Below are 24,370 nucleotides of genomic sequence, written 5' to 3' on the forward strand. Positions count from 1 at the left end.
TGCAGACACTAGAACATATAATAGATACATTAGATACACTGCAGACACTGGAACATATAATAGATACATTACATACACTGCAGACACTAGAACATATAATAGATACATTACATACACTGCAGACACTGGAACATATAATAGATACATTAGATACTCTGCAGACACTGGAACATATAATAGATACATTAGATACACTGCAGACACTAGAACATATAATAGATACATTAGATACACTGCAGACACTGGAACATATAATAGATACATTACATACATTGCAGACACTGGAACATATAATAGATACATTACATACACTGCAGACACTAGAACATATAATAGATACATTACATACACTGCAGACACTGGAACATATAATAGATACATTAGATACACTGCAGACACTAGAACATATAATAGATACATTACATACACTGCAGACACTGGAACATATAATAGATACATTAGATACTCTGCAGACACTGGAACATATAATAGATACATTAGATACTCTGCAGACACTGGAACATATAATAGATACATTACATACACTGCAGACACTAGAACATATAATAGATACATTAGATACACTGCAGACACTAGAACATATAATAGATACATTAGATACACTGCAGACACTGGAACATATAATAGATACATTACATACATTGCAGACACTGGAACATATAATAGATACATTACATACACTGCATACACTAGAACATATAATAGATACATTACATACACTGCAGACACTGGAACATATAATAGATACATTAGATACTCTGCAGACACTGGAACATATAATAGATACATTAGATACACTGCAGACACTGGAACATATAATAGATACAATTAGATACATTACAGACACTAGAACATATAATAGATACATTACATACACTGCAGACACTGGAACAGATAATAGATACATTAGATACTCTGCAGACACTGGAACATATAATAGATACATTAGATACTCTGCAGACACTAGAACATATAATAGATACATTAAATACACTGCAGACACTAGAACATATAATAGATACATTAGATACTCTGCAGACACTGGAACATATAATAGATACATTAGATACTCTGCAGACACTGGAACATATAATAGATACATTACATACACTGCAGACACTGGAACATATAATAGATACATTAGATACTCTGCAGACACTGGAACATATAATAGATACATTAGATACTCTGCAGACACTGGAACATATAATAGATACATTAGATACTCTGCAGACACTAGAACAGATAATAGATACATTACATACACTGCAGACACTGGAACATATAATAGATACATTAGATACTCTGCAGACACTAGAACATATAATAGATACATTAGATACTCTGCAGACACTGGAACATATAATAGATACATTAGATACACTGCAGACACTAGAACAGATAATAGATACATTACATACACTGCAGACACTAGAACATATAATAGATACATTAGATACTCTGCAGACACTGGAACATATAATAGATACATTAGATACTCTGCAGACACTGGAACATATAATAGATACATTAGATACTCTGCAGACACTAGGACAGATAATAGATACATTAGATACTCTGCAGACACTGGAACATATAATAGATACATTACATACACTGCAGACACTAGAACATATAATAGATACATTAGATACACTGCAGACACTGGAACATATAATAGATACATTAGATACTCTGCAGACACTGGAACATATAATAGATACATTAGATACTCTGCAGACACTGGAACATATAATAGATACATTAGATACTCTGCAGACACTGGAACATATAATAGATACATTACATACACTGCAGACACTGGAACATATAATAGATACATTAGATACTCTGCAGACACTGGAACATATAATAGATACATTAGATACACTGCAGACACTAGAACAGATAATAGATACATTACATACACTGCAGACACTGGAACATATAATAGATACATTAGATACTCTGCAGACACTGGAACATATAATAGATACATTACATACACTGCAGACACTAGAACAGATAATAGATACATTACATACACTGCAGACACTAGAACATATAATAGATACATTAGATACTCTGCAGACACTGGAACAGATAATAGATACATTACATACACTGCAGACACTAGAACATATAATAGATACATTACATACACTGCAGACACTAGAACATATAATAGATACATTAGATACTCTGCAGACACTAGTACATATAATAGATACATTAGATACACTGCAGACACTGGAACATATAATAGATACATTAGATACTCTGCAGACACTGGAACATATAATAGATACATTAGATACTCTGCAGACACTAGAACATATAATAGATACATTAGATACACTGCAGACACTGGAACATATAATAGATACATTAGATACTCTGCAGACACTAGGACAGATAATAGATACATTAGATACTCTGCAGACACTAGGACAGATAATAGATACATTAGATACTCTGCAGACACTGGAACATATAATAGATACATTAGATACACTGCAGACACTAGAACATATAATAGATACATTAGATACACTGCAGACACTGGAACATATAATAGATACATTAGATACTCTGCAGACACTGGAACAGATAATAGATACATTAGATACTCTGCAGACACTGGAACATATAATAGATACATTAGATACTCTGCAGACACTGGAACATATAATAGATACATTACATACACTGCAGACACTGGAACATATAATAGATACATTAGATACTCTGCAGACACTGGAACATATAATAGATACATTACATACACTGCATACACTAGTACATATAATAGATACATTACATACACTGCAGACACTAGAACATATAATAGATACATTACATACACTGCAGACACTGGAACATATAATAGATACATTAGATACACTGCAGACACTAGAACAGATAATAGATACATTACATACACTGCAGACACTAGAACATATAATAGATACATTACATACACTGCAGACACTAGAACATATAATAGATACATTAGATACACTGCAGACACTGGAACAGATAATAGATACATTAGATACTCTGCAGACACTAGAACATATAATAGATACATTACATACACTGCAGACACTAGAACATATAATAGATACATTAGATACTCTGCAGACACTGGAACAGATAATAGATACATTACATACACTGCAGACACTAGAACATATAATAGATACATTACATACACTGCAGACACTAGAACAGATAATAGATACATTAGATACACTGCAGACACTGGAACATATAATAGATACATTAGATACACTGCAGACACTAGTACATATAATAGATACATTAGATACACTGCAGACACTAGAACAGATAATAGATACATTACATACACTGCAGACACTGGAACATATAATAGATACATTAGATACACTGCAGACACTAGAACATATAATAGATACATTACATACACTGCAGACACTAGTACATATAATAGATACATTAGATACACTACAGACACTGGAACATATAATAGATACATTACATACACTGCATACACTAGAACAAATAATAGATACATTAGATACACTGCAGACACTAGGACAGATAATAGATACATTACATACACTGCAGACACTGGAACATATAATAGATACATTAGATACACTGCAGACACTAGAACATATAATAGATACATTAGATACTCTGCAGACACTAGTACATATAATAGATACATTACATACACTGCAGACACTAGAACAGATAATAGATACATTAGATACTCTGCAGACACTAGAACAGATAATAGATACATTAGATACTCTGCAGACACTAGAACATATAATAGATACATTAGATACTCTGCAGACACTAGAACAGATAATAGATACATTAGATACACTGCAGACACTAGAACATATAATAGATACATTAGATACTCTGCAGACACTAGTACATATAATAGATACATTACATACACTGCAGACACTAGAACATATAATAGATACATTAGATACTCTGCAGACACTGGAACATATAATAGATACATTAGATACTCTGCAGACACTGGAACAGATAATAGATACATTACATACACTGCAGACACTGGAACATATAATAGATACATTACATACACTGCATACACTAGAACAAATAATAGATACATTACATACACTGCAGACACTAGAACATATAATAGATACATTACATACACTGCAGACACTGGAACATATAATAGATACATTAGATACTCTGCAGACACTGGAACATATAATAGATACATTACATACACTGCAGACACTAGAACATATAATAGATACATTAGATACTCTGCAGACACTGGAACATATAATAGATACATTACATACACTGCAGACACTAGAACAGATAATAGATACATTAGATACACTGCAGACACTGGAACATATAATAGATACATTACATACACTGCAGACACTGGAACATATAATAGATACATTACATACACTGCAGACACTGGAACAGATAATAGATACATTACATACACTGCAGACACTAGAACATATAATAGATACATTACATACACTGCAGACACTAGAACATATAATAGATACATTAGATACACTGCAGACACTGGAACATATAATAGATACATTAGATACACTGCAGACACTAGAACATATAATAGATACATTAGATACACTGCAGACACTAGAACATATAATAGATACATTACATACACTGCAGACACTAGAACATATAATAGATACATTAGATACTCTGCAGACACTGGAACATATAATAGATACATTAGATACACTGCAGACACTAGAACATATAATAGATACATTAGATACACTGCAGACACTGGAACATATAATAGATACATTACATACACTACAGACACTGGAACATATAATAGATACATTACATACACTGCATACACTAGAACAAATAATAGATACATTAGATACTCTGCAGACACTAGAACAGATAATAGATACATTAGATACACTGCAGACACTAGAACATATAATAGATACATTAGATACACTGCAGACACTAGAACATATAATAGATACATTAGATACTCTGCAGACACTGGAACATATAATAGATACATTAGATACTCTGCAGACACTAGGACAGATAATAGATACATTAGATACTCTGCAGACACTGGAACATATAATAGATACATTATATACTCTGCAGACACTGGAACATATAATAGATACATTAGATACTCTGCAGACACTAGAACATATAATAGATACATTAGATACACTGCAGACACTAGAACATATAATAGATACATTACATACACTGCAGACACTAGAACATATAATAGATACATTAGATACACTGCAGACACTGGAACATATAATAGATACATTAGATACTCTGCAGACACTGGAACATATAATAGATACATTAGATACTCTGCAGACACTAGAACATATAATAGATACATTAGATACTCTGCAGACACTAGAACATATAATAGATACATTAGATACACTGCAGACACTGGAACATATAATAGATACATTAGATACTCTGCAGACACTGGAACATATAATAGATACATTAGATACTCTGCAGACACTGGAACATATAATAGATACATTAGATACTCTGCAGACACTAGAACATATAATAGATACATTAGATACACTGCAGACACTGGAACATATAATAGATACATTAGATACTCTGCAGACACTGGAACATATAATAGATACATTAGATACTCTGCAGACACTAGGACAGATAATAGATACATTAGATACTCTGCAGACACTGGAACATATAATAGATACATTACATACTCTGCAGACACTGGAACAGATAATAGATACATTAGATACTCTGCAGACACTAGAACATATAATAGATACATTAGATACACTGCAGACACTAGAACATATAATAGATACATTAGATACTCTGCAGACACTAGAACATATAATAGATACATTACATACACTGCAGACACTAGAACATATAATAGATACATTACATACACTGCAGACACTAGAACAGATAATAGATACATTACATACACTGCAGACACTGGAACATATAATAGATACATTAGATACTCTGCAGACACTGGAACATATAATAGATACATTACATACACTGCAGACACTGGAACATATAATAGATACATTAGATACACTGCAGACACTGGAACATATAATAGATACATTAGATACACTGCAGACACTAGAACATATAATAGATACATTAGATACACTGCAGACACTGGAACATATAATAGATACATTAGATACACTGCAGACACTAGAACATATAATAGATACATTAGATACACTGCAGACCCTGGAACATATAATAGATACATTAGATACACTGCAGACACTAGTACATATAATAGATACATTAGATACATTACAGACACTGGAACATATAATAGATACATTAGATACACTGCAGACACTAGAACATATAATAGATACATTAGATACACTGCAGACACTGGAACATATAATAGATACATTAGATACACTGCAGACACTAGAACATATAATAGATACATTAGATACACTGCAGACCCTGGAACATATAATAGATACATTAGATACACTGCAGACACTGGTACATATAATAGATACATTAGATACACTGCAGACACTGGAACATATAATAGATACATTAGATACACTGCAGACACTAGAACATATAATAGATACATTAGATACACTGCAGACACTAGAACATATAATAGATACATTAGATACTCTGCAGACACTAGAACAGATAATAGATACATTACATACACTGCAGACACTAGAACAGATAATAGATACATTACATACACTGCAGACACTAGAACATATAATAGATACATTAGATACACTGCAGACACTAGAACATATAATAGATACATTAGATACACTGCAGACACTAGTACATATAATAGATACATTAGATACTCTGCAGACACTAGAACATATAATAGATACATTAGATACTCTGCAGACACTGGGACATATAATAGATACATTACATACACTGCAGACACTAGAACAGATAATAGATACATTAGATACTCTGCAGACACTAGGACAGATAATAGATACATTAGATACTCTGCAGACACTAGAACAGATAATAGATACATTAGATACTCTGCAGACACTAGGACAGATAATAGATACATTACATACACTGCAGACACTAGAACATATAATAGATACATTAGATACTCTGCAGACACTAGAACAGATAATAGATACATTAGATACACTGCAGACACTAGAACATATAATAGATACATTAGATACTCTGCAGACACTAGAACAGATAATAGATACATTACATACACTGCAGACACTAGAACAGATAATAGATACATTACATACACTGCAGACACTAGAACATATAATAGATACATTAGATACACTGCAGACACTAGAACATATAATAGATACATTAGATACACTGCAGACACTAGTACATATAATAGATACATTAGATACTCTGCAGACACTAGAACATATAATAGATACATTAGATACTCTGCAGACACTGGGACATATAATAGATACATTACATACACTGCAGACACTAGAACAGATAATAGATACATTAGATACTCTGCAGACACTAGGACAGATAATAGATACATTAGATACTCTGCAGACACTAGAACAGATAATAGATACATTAGATACTCTGCAGACACTAGGACAGATAATAGATACATTAGATACTCTGCAGACACTAGGACAGATAATAGATACATTAGATACTCTGCAGACACTAGAACAGATAATAGATACATTAGATACTCTGCAGACACTAGGACAGATAATAGATACATTAGATACTCTGCAGACACTAGGACAGATAATAGATACATTAGATACTCTGCAGACACTAGGACAGATAATAGATACATTAGATACTCTGCAGACACTAGAACATATAATAGATACATTAGATACTCTGCAGACAGGAGCTGCAGACTCTATTTACAGTTCATCACCTTCTATTTACAAAACATTCTGCAAAACGCTGAGCTCACAGCAAGAGCAAGAGAACTTTGCACAAGTTTGCAGATACTACAAACAAGTGTCCCCCATGTAATTCTGCACAGTGTCTGAGGGGGATACTGTGCAGAATTACAGGGGTGCAGCAGGAGACCAGCACTGGGGGATCCCCTCCAGGAGAAGCCCCTGCTGAGGAGATCACTGGGTGCTGGGTGTCACACACCTGGGTGCTGCTGAGGAGGTCACTGGGTGCAGGGTGTCACACACCTGAGTGCTGCTGTGGGTGTTATCTTCATTCTGGGATGTGGGAGAAGCAGAGAGGAGCATGTAGCAGGATCACATGTAACTGCCTGAATCTAACATTGCGCCCAAACTGCACCAAAATTGCGCCTAAACTGTTTTAAAGTAAAGTGATTAATAAGAGGCAGAAAATATACTTATCACAGATGGTTGTAGCTTGTGATAATTCTGGCAAAACAGTGCGCCAGAATTTAGGTGCAACTACTACACTTATCACAAAAGTGATAAATGTGGCCCATAGTAAACGCAATGTTAACACATTAATGTGGCGTTTATATTCCGTTTTGTAAATGCAAATGTTAATAGTAATGTAATTAGGAAAATCACCTCCATAGCTGTTGTAATTGGTTTCAAAATGCATTAAAAAACGCAATAAAACCGCTACGTGTTACCTTACCCTTAGAAGTAACCAATAAATAGAAAAAAAAATGTAAATGCAAAAATTTCAGAATTCTGACAAAAGAGGTTACTGTGCAAAATGTTAAACAATTAAAGCATGTGAAATAATTCCAATTTACATGTTAAAATTGGGTCCATGAAAAAAAACCTTCCTTTGCACCTGCCCCGGATCAGGTGCAGATTTGGGCCAAAAAAATGGCACTAAAAAGTGAAACCTAAGTGAAAATTTGCACGGAACATCTGGAAAACAATGATACATAGGGCACACTGCACAAAGATGTAGCCAAGGCGTACTTGAAAAAAGACAGCGTCAAATGGCGCAAAAACGGCATGTCTGAAATCAGACATGAGACATAAAACGCTTTCTTCACCTTCTTCTCCACTACAGGCTTCTGTAATTTCATACTACCATATAAACTCAAGTATAAATGTGCTGAAAAATCCTAAGTCTGCTTATACTCGAGTCTATGCAAAAAAACCCCTCTGTACTGACCTTTCCGACACCCCCATTAGGTCCTCTTCTGTCTTCAGCTCCGGCCCCCGCGCAGTCGTTTCACAGGTGCCACTAGCCCGCGGTGGCAGCCAAGGTCGAGGTACAAACTCACAGTCCAGGCTCAAGGTCGAGGACAGGCAGATAGTCAGGGCTGGCGGCAACGGTGCAGAATCAAAGTCCGGTCCAAGGTCACAGCAGGAGATCAAAGCAGAACGGGAACAGGAATTCCAGGGGAAGCTTTCTCTATAGCACAAAGGCCCGGCAGGGGGTTGATGGGAGCAGCTGGCCTTTGAGGTAAACCCAGAAGTGGCCAGCATCAATCAGCAGTGCGAGCGCCGACCGGACGAGGAGGAAGCAGGAGCGTGGAGAGGTAAGTAAGGGGCCAGGGGTCGCGCCGCCACGGAGAGGAATACGAGAGTGCCTGCGATCCAAGAAGTTGATCACAGGGACACCTATGACAGCAGGCACTAGCTATATACTAGGGGGCAGACGCTGGCTACCGGCTATATACTAGGGGGCAGATGCTGGCTACCGGCTATATACTAGGGGGCTGCTGACTACCGGCTATATACTAGGGGGCAGACACTGGCTACCGGCTATATACTAGGGGGCTGCTGACTACCGGCTATATACTAGGGGGCTGCTGACTACCGGCTATATACTAGGGGGCAGACGCTGGCTACCGGCTATATACTAGGGGGCTGCTGACTACCGGCTATATACTAGGGGGCAGACACTGGCTACCGGCTATATACTAGGGGGCTGCTGACTACCGGCTATATACTAGGGGGCTGCTGACTACCGGCTATATACTAGGGGGCAGACGCTGGCTACCGGCTATATACTAGGGGGCTGCTGACTACCGGCTATATACTAGGGGGCAGACACTGGCTACCGGCTATATACTAGGGGGCTGCTGACTACCGGCTATATACTAGGGGGCTGCTGACTACCGGCTATATACTAGGGGGCAGACGCTGGCTACCGGCTATATACTAGGGGGCTGCTGACTACCGGCTATATACTAGGGGGCAGACACTGGCTACCGGCTATATACTAGGGGCTGCTGGCTACCGGCTATATACTAGGGGGCAGACGCTGGCTACCGGCTATATACTAGGGGGCAGACGCTGGCTACCGGCTATATACTAGGGGGCTGCTGACTACCGGCTATATACTAGGGGGCAGACGCTGGCTACCGGCTATGTACTAGGGGGCAGATGCTGAATACTGGCTATATACTAGGGGGCTGCTGGCTACCGGCTATATACTAGGGGGCAGACGCTGGCTACCGGCTATATACTAGGGGGCAGACGCTGGCTACCGGCTATATACTAGGGGGCAGACGCTGGCTACCGGCTATATACTAGGGGGCAGATGCTGGCTACCGGCTATATACTAGGAGGCTGCTGACTACCGGCTATATACTAGGGGGCAGATGCTGGCTACCGGCTATATACTAGGAGGCAGACGCTCGCTATATACTAGGGGACAGGCACTGGCTATATACTATAGGGCTGCTGGCTGTATACTACAGGGGGCTGGCTATATACTACTTGGGGCTGGCTGGCTATATACTACTGGGGGCTGGCTATATACTACAGGGGGCTGGCTATATACTGGAAGGCTGTGATCAATGCATTTCTCACCCTAGGTTTATACTCGAGTCAATAGGTTTTCCAAGTTTTTTGTGTCGGCTTATACTCGTGTATATATATAAATACAATCTCAATGGAAATTACTTCTCCTCTTTTGTTTTAGGCCTCATATTACAACAAACAACCACTATTGCCCTCCCTTTCTTATTCATATTGTATAAGTAGTAATATTATTTCAGACTTATATTCTATATTTTGACAGTTCCCTTCCATTTGTGTGAAGGTACAAACCACCAACCTCTTAACGTGGTCTATCCACGTTCCGTGGTCAGTACCGGATGTCAATCAGATTTGTTAGTAAAGATAAAAGAATACAGCACTGAAACTGATGAGAAATTGTAGCATATACCACTTATTCAGGAATATATGTCCTTAATTTTACAAGGAATTTGCGTATAACCTTTTATAATATACACCGGTCCTGAATCTCATATTCAGGACCTCCCAGTAATTTTCTATATAGTATAGGACATAAGGTTCTCGTCCTCAGAGAACTACAATAACCCGGGAGATGATTCAAGACTAGAGATGAGCGAACATACTCGTCCGAGCTTGATGCTCGTTCGAGCATTAGCGTACTCGAAACTGCTCGTTGCTCGGACGAATACTTCGCCCGCTCGAGAAAATGGCAGCTCCCGCCGTTTTGCTTTTTGGCGGCCAGAAACAGAGCCAATCACAAGCCAGGAGACTCTGCACTCCACCCAGCATGACGTGGTACCCTTACACGTCGATAGCAGTGGTTGGCTGGCCAGATCAGGTGACCCTGGGATAGACTAGCCGCTGCCCGCGCTGCTCGGATCATTCTGTGTCTGGATGCCGCTAGGGAGAGAGCTGCTGCTGGTCAGGGAAAGCGTTAGGGTGTTCTATTAGCTTACTGTTAGGCAGGAGTGATTCTACAAGAACCCAACAGCCCTTCTTAGGGCTACAATAACGTTCTACTTTTTTTTTTTTTGTTTGCTTGTGGCTGGGCTTGCTGGCACTAGTAGTGCAGCTAGTACCATATTGTGAGGAATTTGCAGGGGGACTTGCTACCGTTGTGTTTAGCGCTTAGTGACACACATATCCACCTCAAACACCAAAGTGGGAAAATTTATTAGGGGTTTGATTAGAATTAGGCACAGTCTGCCATTTACTTTTTATTTTACGTTTATTTTTTCATAACTCAGCGTCATCTCATCTGGCATAGCAGTGTGCTTTCATACTTGGCTAGGAAATAGCCATAGGAGAATCCAAACGGCTTACTTACGCCTACAGTAGCGTTATATATATTTGATTTGTGGTTGATCTGCTGGTGGCTGTCCTTGCTGCAGTGCATCTACTAGCCAATTGTGAGGAATTTGGAGTGAGACTTGCGACCGCTGTGTTTAGCGCTTAGTGATGCACATATCCATAGCAAAGACCGAAGTGGGAAAATTTATTAGGGGTTGGATTTCAATTAGGCACAGTCTGCCATTTACTTTTTATTTTACGTTTATTTTTTCATAACTCAGCGTCATCTCATCTGGCATAGCAGTGTGCTTTCATACTTGGCTAGAAAATAGCCATAGCAATAGGATAGCATCGTTTGGTTTTAAAAACTAAAAAACACAAAAAAAAGTTAAAAAAAATTAAAGTTATAACTTTCATTTTCAAAATGTTTAACCCGAGGGCTAGGGGTAGAGGACGAGGGCGTGGACGTGGGCGTCCAACTACTGCAGGGGTCAGAGGCCGTGGTCCTGGGCGGGGTGAGACACCACCTGCTGATGAGGGAGCAGGGGAACGCCGCAGAGCTACACTCCCTAGGTTCATGTCTGAAGTTACTGGGACTCGTGGTAGAGCACTGTTGAGGCCAGAACAGTGCGAAGAGGTGATGTCGTGGATTGCCGACAATGCTTCGAGCAATTTGTCCACCAGTCAGTCTTCCAAGCAGTCCACCCATGTCACCGAAATCGGCACTCCTCCAGCTCCTGCACCTCAGCCTCCTCCCCCCCAGTCTGCCCCCTCCCATGAAAATTTGGCATTTGAACCGGCATACTCTGAGGAACTTTTTTCTGGACCCTTCCCACAGTCACAAACCTTGTCCGGTTGCTGCTGAGCAATTTTCCGATGCCCAGGTTTTCCACCAGTCGCAGTCTGTGGGTGATGATGACCTTCTTGACGTAGTGGAAGAAGTGTGTAAAGAGGTGTCCGACGATGAGGAGACACGGTTGTCAGACAGTGGTGAAGTTGTTGTCAGGGCAGGAAGTCCGAGGGGGGAGCAGACTGAGGGATCGGAGGATGATGAGGTGACAGACCCAAGCTGGGTTGAGAGGCCGGGTGAACACAGTGCTTCTGAGACGGAGGAGAGTCCTCGACCAGAACAGGTTGGAAGAGGCAGTGGTGGGGCCAGACGGAGAGGCAGGGCCAGAGCAGGTGCATCAGCGCCAAATGTGTCACGTAGTGAAGCTCCCGTGGCGAGGGCTCCCGCGGCGAGGGCTAGATTTTCAGAAGTCTGGAGGTTCTTTAAGGAAACACCGGATGACCGACGGACTGTGGTGTGCAACCTTTGCCAAACCAGGATCAGCAGGGGTTCCACCACTACTAGCTTAACTACCACCAGTATGCGCAGGCATATGAATGCTAAACACCCCACTCCGTGGCACCAAGCCCAGGACCCTGGCACAAAAACCCCATCGTCGCCTCCACGATCCTCCACAGCATCCACCAGCGTTCAGCTCTCCATACCCCAGACGCTGGAGCGGAAATGGAATTATAGTGCAACCCACCCGCACGCCCAAGACCTTAATGTCCACATCTCCAGATTGCTTAGCCTGGAGATGCTGCCCTATAGGCTAGTAGAGACCGAGGCCTTTCGCAACCTCATGGCGGCGGCCGCCCCTCGGTATTCGATCCCCAGCCGCCACTACTTTTCCCGATGTGCCGTCCCAGCCCTGCACCAGCACGTGTCAGACAACATCATCCGTGCCCTGACCAACGCCGTTTCTGACAAGGTCCACCTGACCACGGACACGTGGACGAGTGCTGCCGGGCAGGGCCACTATATATCGCTGCCGGCACATTGGGTTAACTTGGTGGAGGCTGGGACCGAGTCTGACCCTGCGGCTGGTCATATACTGCCGACGCCGAGGATTGCGGGGCCTACCTCGGTCCAGGTGTTTCAGGCCTACTATGCCTCCTCCTCCTCCCACCCCTCCTCCACCTCCTCCTCCGAACTACCATCCGTGGGCATGGCGCCATCAGTCGGTAGCTCTAGGCACAGCAGCAGTGCCGTCGCTAAGCGACAGCAGGCGGTGCTCAAACTGCTGAGGCTAGGCGATAAAAGGCACACCGCCAAAGAACTATTACAGGGCATCACGGCGCAGACTGATCTGTGGCTGGCACCGCTGAACCTGAAGCCAGGCATGGTTGTGTGTGACAACGGCCGTAACCTGGTGGCGGCTCTGCAACTCGGCAGACTGACACATGTGCCATGCCTGGCCCATGTGTTAAATCTGATAGTTCAGCATTTCCTCAAGACATACCCCAATCTGTCTGATTTGCTCACGAAGGTGCGCCGCATCTGTGCGCATTTCAGGAAGTCCAGCACAGATGCTGCCACTCTCAGGGCAGCGCAGCGCCGCCTCCAACTGCCCGCTCACCGACTGTTGTGCGACGTGCCCACGAGGTGGAATTCAACACTGACCATGTTATCCAGAGTTTACCAGCAGTGCAGAGCGATTGTAGACTGCCAGATGTCAACTTCCACCAGAACTGGTAGTCAGGTCAGTCAGCTTCCTCAAGTCTACAATGAGGAGTGGACGTGGATGTCTGATATCTGTCAGGTGCTGAGTAACTTTGAGGAGTCAACACAGATGGTCAGTGGCTATGCCGCCATCATCAGCCTCACCATCCCACTGCTTGGCCTGTTGAAAAACTCTCTGATCAGCATGAAGTCGGAAGCTTTGCGCTCGTCACAAGAGACGGGGGAAGAAGATTCCCTTGTTGATAGTCAAAGCACCCTTAGGTCTGTTTCTCAGCGCATATCGGAGGAGGTGGAGTTGGAGGAGGATGAGGAGGAAGAGGAGGAGAATGTTGGCGAGACACAAGAGGGGACCATTGTTGAGTCCTTCACTGTTGAGCGTGTATGGGCAGAAGAAAAGGAGTTGGAGGAGTTGGAGGAGGAGGAAATGGACAGTCAGGCCAGTGAGGGGAGTGAATTCTTACGCGTTGGTACTCTGGCGCATATGGCAGATTTCATGCTAGGCTGCCTATCCCGTGACCCTCGCGTTCAAAGAATTTATTCCAGCACCGATTACTGGGTGTTCACTCTCCTGGACCCACGGTACAAGCAAAATCTTTCCACTCTCATCCCTGGAGAGGAAAGGAGTGTGAGAATGCATGAATACCAGCAGGCCCTGGTGCACAAGCTGAAACAGTATTTCCCTTCTGACAGCGCTAGCGGCAGAGTGCGTAGTTCTGCGGGACAAGTAGAGAGGGAGAGTAGGCGAGCAGGCAGCTTGTCCAGCACTGGCAAGGGTACGCTTTACAAGGCTTTTGCCAGCTTTATGTCACCCCAGCAAGACACTGTCACCTGTCCCCAGTCTCGGCAGAGTAGGGCTGATCTTTACAGAAAGATGGTGAGGGAGTACGTAGCTGACCATACCATCGTCCTAAATGATCACACAGCTCCCTACAACTACTGGGTTTCAAAGCTGGACATGTGGCACGAACTGGCGCTGTACGCCTTGGAGGTTCTTGCCTGCCCTGCCGCTAGCGTCTTGTCCGAGCGGGTTTTCAGTGCAGCTGGTGGCATCATCACCGATAAGCGTACACGCCTGTCGACTGACAGCGCTGACAGGCTGACGCTTATTAAGATGAATAAAGCCTGGATTTCTCATAATTTCCAATCTCCACCAGGTGAAGGAAGCTCAACCTGAATAATTTATCCACTCCTCCTCATTTTCCTCCTTCTCCTCCTCTTTGTACAGTAAAGCAGAGGAAACTGGCTATTTTTTGACAGGGCCCACTGGCTCTAGCTATAGTACTTTATGCATTTAATTTTTCTGGAGGGCCACCGACCCGGTCCTCTGTTTTAAACAATTTTTGGGAGTGCCACATACAGGCACTCAATCTATTCCATTTTTCTGGAGGGCCACCTACCTGCTCCTCTGGTTTGAAAACTTTTTTGGACTGCCACATACAGGCACTCAATCTATTTCATTTTTCTGGAGGGCCACCTACCTGCTCCTCTGGTTTGAAAACTTTTTTGGACTGCCACATACAGGCACTCAATCTATTTCATTTTTCTGGAGGGCCACCTACCTGCTCCTCTGGTTTGAAAACTTTTTTGGACTGCCACATACAGGCACTATCCAAATTAAATTGTCTCCATAGCAGCCTCCACACGTTGTCTCCATTGCTACCTCCAAAAGTTGTCCATATAGCTGCCTCCATACATCGTCCCTTTATCAAACGAGGTGTGTCAGGCAGAAATTTGGGTTGTTTTCATGGATTCCACATCAAAGTTGTTAACTTTGTCGCCACCCTGCTGTGTTATCCACAAAATATACTGGCAAACTTTTATCATTTACCAATATTATTTCAGCGCTTCTTGCGCTTCTTTTTACATTCCCCTCACCTGCCATATCCTAAACTTATAAGAACGCTACTACACTTGATCTTATACAAAAGGTTCTTAGAAGTGCTGTTTGGGGAGTAGCCTAGAGACACGGGCTTGGATTGGCGAAAGCTCGCCTGGCAGCGGAGCGCCAGCTCCATGCCAAGATCCAACTAACATAGTTTTAACTGCAGCACCTTTAATCTACTACTAGTTCACTGCCTCCATACATGGTCCCCTTATCAAACGAGCTGTGTCAGGCAGAATTTTGGGTTGTTTTCATGGCTTCCATGTTAACTTTGTCGCCACCCTGCTGTGTAATCCACAAAATATACTGGCAAACTTTTATCATGTACCGATATTATTTGAGCGCTTCTTGCTCACCTCCTTTGGTTCCTCTCTGCCACCCATTGGTTTGAAGCCTGAGTCCATTTAGGGTATGTCGCCATGACACTCTCTAGCCTGCCGCTGCTGCCGCTGCCTCTGCATGCCGTCCCCTATAGTGTCAGGGTCAATTATTGGATGTTTTAGATGCTATCTAGCCTCATTCGGTCACTCTGTCATGGCCATGCTGTTGCCCATAGTTTTGGCATAATGGTGCGATTAAGCAGCCTCAGAGGCATCCATGCATGCTGCCCCTGCTGTTTCCTGTCCATTTCCGTGGTGTTTCCATCCTTTTCTGAGGTTCCCAGGTGTTTGGCCAAGCTTCCCTGTGCAGAGCCTTGGTCCCCTTGAAAAATGCTCGAGTCTCCCATTGACTTCAATGGGGCTCGTTATTCGAGACGAGCACTCGAGCATCGGGAAAAGTTCGTCTCGAATAACGAGTACCCGAGCATTTTAGTGCTCGCTCATCTCTAGTGCAGACCCCTCATATCAGACCCCCAGCCCCTGTGACAACTGTAGGGACCGCACAAATGTGTTACTTGGTGCTTCTGGGGTGTCAGTACTTCTGTAGCTGCTGGGGCCGGGGGATCCCAGCCATAGCCCCCCCCCCCCCTTCTGTACATGGATCCATAAAAAGCGGGAAAACGCCTGTAGTTTTATTTTAGGGTCAATGGGGAAAAACTGCAGTCTCACCATAATAAGAATGTAAATAATTGTATAAATATCTGAATTATTTTAACTTAAATTTCCCTGTTTGACACATTAACACAGTAAAACGATAAGTGAACGGCGACGGTGTGAGCCCCCCCCCCCAACTACTAATAATAAGGAGAGGTCCGAGCCGTGAGACCCCCGTGACCTGGCCATAATCCCTGATCAGTTCTATAGAGGTTTAATGTCTTTTATGGGAAAACCCCTTTAAGGATTTTCATGATATGAAAGAGAAAACAGCGCCCCGACCCTATAGGGATATATACACACCCTATCTACATCCAGCGCTGTATGTACAGGTCACAGTGCCCTAGGCACCAAGTCTGAACATGACCCTAATCTAGGCTCAATTATACTCGATAGCATAAAACTAGTGATATCTATCATTTGTGACCCCATAAATAACTCCTCACTGCTAAATAATATAGATAATGACCCCCCTGTGCCGCATACCAATAACGCCACTTCCGTATTCTTACAACGTTTGCCCCCACTCATATACATTGACACCCCCTGTGCCACTTTCTCTCCTCAACAATATGAAATCCCTCATCCCCTACTGACAATCCTTCCCAATTACATTCTGTGTTCCCCCCCTATGTACTGTAAACCCCTCGTAGCCCCTCCTATAACTACAGTAGTGTATATAGCGTACAGCGTCTTACATCATCCCGCCCCCCCCCCCCTTCTGGCAAAGTAACAGGGACCAATCCCCCCTTACAATCATATTACAAAATAATGCAGGGGTCCCCTTTATTTCAGGGGTACCCCAAGTCAGCTCGGGAATCCCCCTTCATTTCTCTGCCTTTATCCTAAGATTATAAGTGGAGTCGATTTTTACTATCCTGTGCCCCTTTTTTTCAGGGGTGCATGTGTGCTGTTATATACTCCTCCCCTTATTAAACAAACTAATAAATGTCATAATACACGAGGGTCCATTATATTATTCCTTTCTTTTTCCTTCTTTATATATTCTGTATTCTGACCTCCTGTGGTGACCCCGGACCTCACCCTGACTTTGTACTTTTGCTGCCAGCCCTGACCTCCTGCTCCAGCCCTGACCTCCTGCTCCAGCCCTGACCTCCTGCTCCAGCCCTGACCTCCTGCTCCAACCCTGACCTCCTGCTCCAGCCCTGACCTCCTGCTCCAGCCCTGACCTCCTGCTCCATCCCTGACCTCCTGCTCCAGCCCTGACCTCCTGCTCCAGCCCTGACCTCCTGCTCCAGCCCTGACCTCCTGCTCCAGCCCTGACCTCCTGCTCCATCCCTGACCTTGAATCATTGCCGCCTGCGTTGACCGTTTTTTAACGCATGTGTTTTTTAATGGACTGCTTAACAAATGGATCAAAAACGGGTTCAAAACACCACGTGTGGCATCACCCTAACTTGTTTTGTGGGAAAACCCCTTTACTCTATAAATTTACTACGTCCTGAAGGGGTTAAAAACAATTGTTACATAAAAGAATCTAAATGGATTTGGATTGAAAGAACATGAAGAAGTTTTTTGTCCCCCGCAGCCAATAGCGGCGCTTGGTTAATATTATTATTTAAATTGTTTTACTTCTTCTTTCACACATATTGGGGCTCATTTACTAAGGGTCCGAATCGCGCATTTTCGCCGGGTTTCCCGAATATTGCCGAATTGCCCCGGGTTTTTGGAGGACCCAATCGGATTGTAGCGCATCGGCAATGGATTTCACGCAACAAAAATCGGAAAAAACGCTGAATAGCGCTCACATGCACCGAAACGAAGAAGGTGAAGTCCGGCGGACTTCGGCGCAGCAGCCACACCTGGTGGATATTGGGCGCACGCCCTTAGTGAATCCCGGCAAGTTCCAAATCAACGCTGGACAACGTGCCGCGGGATCGCGAATAGACCGGGTAAGTATATGAGCCCCATTGTTCCAATTTTTTTGTGAAAGGGACATTTTCTGATGTTATTTTATCTTCGTCAGAGGTAAGAAAAAGCGGGACCAAAATTTGCATATTTTGGTGCATTTGGATTATTGGGCGTCGTAACTTGTTGGGAATGAGACGTCCTTTGATATTTTGGACCCTGAGGCACTGATACATTTTTTCTATTGTAACATACGAGTTGTTAATATCCGATTTCCTCATCACAGGTCACATTGTGCGCGTGGATAGTTTCCTGTGTATATGAATGGGCGGGATTATTCATTTTATTTGTATTTTGTATCTATTCACATATTTCGCAGTGAAGCTGCTATCAATATACATCTATTTTTAGATATTTCCCATTAATTCTCAGTCATTTCGGTACCAGAATTGTCATATTCAATGTTATGTTACAGAACTGCAGTCACTTCCCTTTTACAAGATGAAATCCAGACCCGATCCGGGAGAAATCAGATTTATAAAATGATTCTGTTTGGGATGTGTTCAGCATTGAGGCCAAAAAGGGAAGTAAATTCCTCTGCCGGAGAGCAATGAGCTCCTCATCCCCTTCCCGTGGGATTTCTCAGAAATGTTCTGCATTTCCAGAACCAAAGCTGCAGCTTTCACTTTCACTTTCCTGCAGTGGTGGATGAAATCTGCAGGAGACACGATGGTTTCTGGAGACCTGAGACGTTGGCAGATACATGAAGGACCCGGCATGGGGCGAGCGAGGACCCTGCTGCTGCTGCTCCTCTTCCTCTGTCACACATGTGAGTGTTATTCTCTCTATATATACAGTATATACCGTCTCTAACACGCTGCCGGCCACCGCCCTATTGTGTATATCCCAATACAGATCAGAACCTAATGTATGTGTATAGATGTAGCAGGACTCACTATAGGGCTGCATATAGGTGTCACTACTATAGGTGACGCTTCAGCTCTGCTACATCTACATATGATATAATCTCCATGTAAGATCCAAAGAATAAGTAGGCTGTGCCCGGCAATCCAATCTGCTAAAATTTGTATTTTTATTCCATATCCATTAAAAAGAGAACATGACATTGTGTAATCCACGGTCTATGGTCCCCAATTCATGTGGGAGTCATTAGATAATGTCATAGAGAATATACTGTAAATCCATCAATAGATGGGCTGATGCTGATATTCGGGGGATTTCCCCAGTGATAAAACTGTTCTTATATTTACAGTCACATCACTGGGGACCACCCAGAGTGAAGGCTCAGCGGAGGCCGGGGATGGATACAATACAATGGCATCCGTCCCCCTTAGGTTCTTATGGCCTCCGCTGAGTATACCCGTTGCTCAGCCGCAGGATATTATAGAGCAGTCTGCTGCTTTTGTGGATTCAGTTTTTCCTGCTGGACTGGACTGGTTTATAAAACAAGATTTTATGGCAACAGGTGACGGATAATATGTAAATAATAGTAATGTAGATTGATAGCAGGGCAGAATATTTTGTATAAAGCCCATGTCTTCACTATCCCGGACCCCCCAGATATACTGAACCAACACAAGTACAAGACATGAAATCCACCCGAGAGTGAGCACGGTGGGAAGAAGCACAGACTATAGACCCGGCTTGTATTAGGCAGCGCTGCAGTCAGGAGAATGGTGCAGGTGATAGAGGGGTTATGGCAGGCGAGGAGGAGATAAGTCACGATGTAGGGGTCTCAGGCCGTGTTCCCACTTTGCTTTTTTGATGCATTTTATAGAAATCCAAGGCTCCAGCCGTGATCACATATTAAAGGGATGTTCCCATTTCAGCAAATTAATGTTATTGTTTGTATTATAAAAAGTTATACAAATTTCCAATATACTTTCTGTATCAATTCCTCACCATTTTCTAGATCTCTGCTTGCTGTCATTCTATAGGAAGCTTCATTGTTCACTTTGAGTGGACAGAAATCTGACCATGGTCACACAGGTGCACAGCTCGTTATATCACACAGGTGCACAGCTCGTTATATCACAGAGAGCAATCAGAGCTGTGTGATATATATCGAGCCGTGTACCTGTGTGATATAACCAGTCGTGCACCTGTGTGATATAACAAGCTGCGCACCTGTGTGATATAACGAGCTGTGCACCTGTGTGATATAAGGAGTCGCGCACCTGTGTGATATAACGAGTCGTGCACCTGTGTGATATAACCAGTCGTGCACCTGTGTGATATAACAAGCTGCGCACCTGTGTGATATAACGAGCTGTGCACCTGTGTGATATAAGGAGTCGCGCACCTGTGTGATATAACGAGTCGTGCACCTGTGTGATATAACGAGTCGTGCACCTGTGTGATATAACGAGTCGTGCACCAGTGTGATATATAACAAGCCGTGCACCTGTGTGATATAACGAGCTGCGCACCTGTGTGATATAACGAGCCGCGCACCCGTGTGATATATAATGAGCCGTGCACCTGTGTGATATATAACGAGCCGTGCACCTGTGTGATATATAAAGAGCCGTGCACCTGTGTGATATAATGAGCTGTGCAACTGTTATATAATGAGCCGTGCACCTGTGTGATATATAACGAGCCGTGCACCTGTGTGATATATAACGAGCCGTGCACCTGTGTGATATAATGAGCCGTGCAACTGTTATATAATGAGCCGTGCACCTGTGTGATATAACGAGCCGTGCACCTGTGTGATATAACAAATCGTGCACCTGTGTGATATAACGAGTTGTGCACCTGTGTGATATAACGAGCCGTGCACCTGTGTGATATAACGAGTCGTGCACTTGTGAGATATTTTGAGCCGTGCACAAGTGTGATATAACGAGCCCTGCACCTGTGTGATATAACGAATCGTTCACCTGTGTGATATAACGAGTCGTTCACCTGTGTGATATAACTAGCTGTGCACCTGTGTGATATAACGAGTCGTTCACCTGTGTGATATAACGAGCTGCGCACCTGTTTGATATATAACGAGCCGAGCACTGGTGTGATATAACGAGTCGTGCACCTGTGTGATATAACGAGCTGTGCACCTGTGTGATATAATGAGCTGTGCACCTGTTTGATATAACGAGCCCTGCACCTGTGTGATATAACGAGCTGTGCACCTGTGTGATATAACGAGCCGTGCACCTGTGTGATATAACGAGCCGTGCACCTGTGTGATATAACGAGCCCTGCACTTGTGTGATATAGCGAGCCGTGCACCTGTGTGATATAGCGAGCCGTGCACCTGTGTGATATAACGAGCCATGTACCTGTGTGACCATGGTCAGATTTCTGTATATGGAAAGTTGTATAACTTTTTATAAACTTTTTACAGTAACATTAATTTGCTGAAATGGGAACACCTCTTTAAGGTAAGGTTGTGTTTCCAAGTTATTACCTCATGTAATATCTGATCTCGGCTGGAGACTTGGATTTCTATAAAATGCATCCAAAAAGAAAAGTGGGAATGCTGCCTCAGGATTTTAAAAAAGTCAAGTATTTAAAAGGGGTTTCCAGACAGGGCCGGCGTAAGGGGGGCGGCAAACTGGAGATTAGCCTAGGGCCCCCTTTCCTAAAGGGGCCCCCTGGATGTGGACTATTGTGGGCAGAGGATGTATTGCTCCTATAATAACCCTTGGTTGATGCCCGGGTGCAGATGCCGATCATCCATCTCCTGTCTATATATCCATCATCTATCTGTCTAGTTACTATCTATATATCTGTATCTAACCATCTATCTATATATCTGTATCTAACCATCTATCTATATATCTGTATCTAACCATCTATCTATATATCTGTATCTAGCCATCTATCTATATATCTGTATCTAACCATCTATCTATATATCTGTATCTAACCATCTATCTATATATCTGTATCTAACCATCTATCTATATCTCTGTATCTAACCATCTATCTATATATCTGTATCTAGCCATCTATCTATATATCTGTATCTAACCATCTATCTATATATCTGTATTTAGTCATCTATCTATATATCTGTATCTAACCATCTATCTATATATCTGTATCTAACCATCTATCTATATATCTGTATTTAGCCATCTATCTATATATCTGTATCTAACCATCTATTTATATATCTTTATCTAACCATCTATCTATATATCTGTATCTAACCATCTATCTATATATCTGTATCTAGCCATCTATCTATATATCTGTATCTAGCCATCTATCTATATATCTGTATCTAGCCATCTATCTATATATCTGTATCTAACCATCTATCTATATATCTGTATCTAATCATCTCTCTATATATCTGTATCTAACCATCTATCTATATATCTGTATCTACTCATCTATATATCTGTATCTAACCATCTATATATCTGTATCTAGCCATCTATCTATATATCTGTATCTAACCATCTATCTATATATCTGTATCTAACCATCTATCTATATATCTGTATCTAGCCATCTATCTATATATCTGTATCTAACCATGTATCTATATATCTGTATCTAGCCATCTATCTATATATCTGTATCTAGCCATCTATCTATATATCTGTATCTAACCATCTATCTATATATCTGTATCTAACCATTAGAGATGAGCGAACATACTCGTCCGAGCTTGATGCTCGTTCGAGCATTAGCGTACTCGAAACTGCTCGTTGCTCGGACGAATACTTCGCCCGCTCGAGAAAATGGCAGCTCCCGCCGTTTTGCTTTTTGGCGGCCAGAAACAGAGCCAATCACAAGCCAGGAGACTCTGCACTCCACCCAGCATGACGTGGTACCCTTACACGTCGATAGCAGTGGTTGGCTGGCCAGATCAGGTGACCCTGGGATAGACTAGCCGCTGCCCGGATCATTCTGTGTCTGGATGCCGCTAGGGAGAGAGCTGCTGCTGGTCAGGGAAAGCGTTAGGGTGTTCTATTAGCTTACTGTTAGGCAGGAGTGATTCTACAACAACCCAACAGCCCTTCTTAGGGCT

At 42.4% G+C, this 24,370-nt stretch overlaps 1 protein-coding gene across 5 annotated transcripts in view; it reads left to right on the forward strand.

Annotated features, from left to right (window-relative positions):
• The window catches only part of LOC140074607 (uncharacterized), a 78,060-nt gene that overhangs the window by 3,651 nt on the left and 50,039 nt on the right, over positions 1-24,370 (forward strand). The window contains exon 2 of one of the 5 annotated variants that reach the window (XM_072119625.1): positions 20,059-20,185. The exons of 1 other annotated variant lie outside the window; for it this stretch is intronic. In XM_072119625.1, coding sequence (XP_071975726.1) covers positions 20,065-20,185 — 121 coding nt within the window. In that variant the 5' untranslated portion in view covers positions 20,059-20,064. Of the gene's footprint in view, positions 1-19,415; positions 20,186-24,370 lie in introns of those variants that run through there. 3 more of the 5 variants (XM_072119624.1, XM_072119626.1, XM_072119623.1) reach the window with 3 other exon arrangements.

Source organism: Engystomops pustulosus, chromosome 8 (assembly GCF_040894005.1).
Source record: "Engystomops pustulosus chromosome 8, aEngPut4.maternal, whole genome shotgun sequence".
Classification (NCBI taxonomy): Eukaryota; Metazoa; Chordata; class Amphibia; order Anura; family Leptodactylidae; genus Engystomops; species Engystomops pustulosus.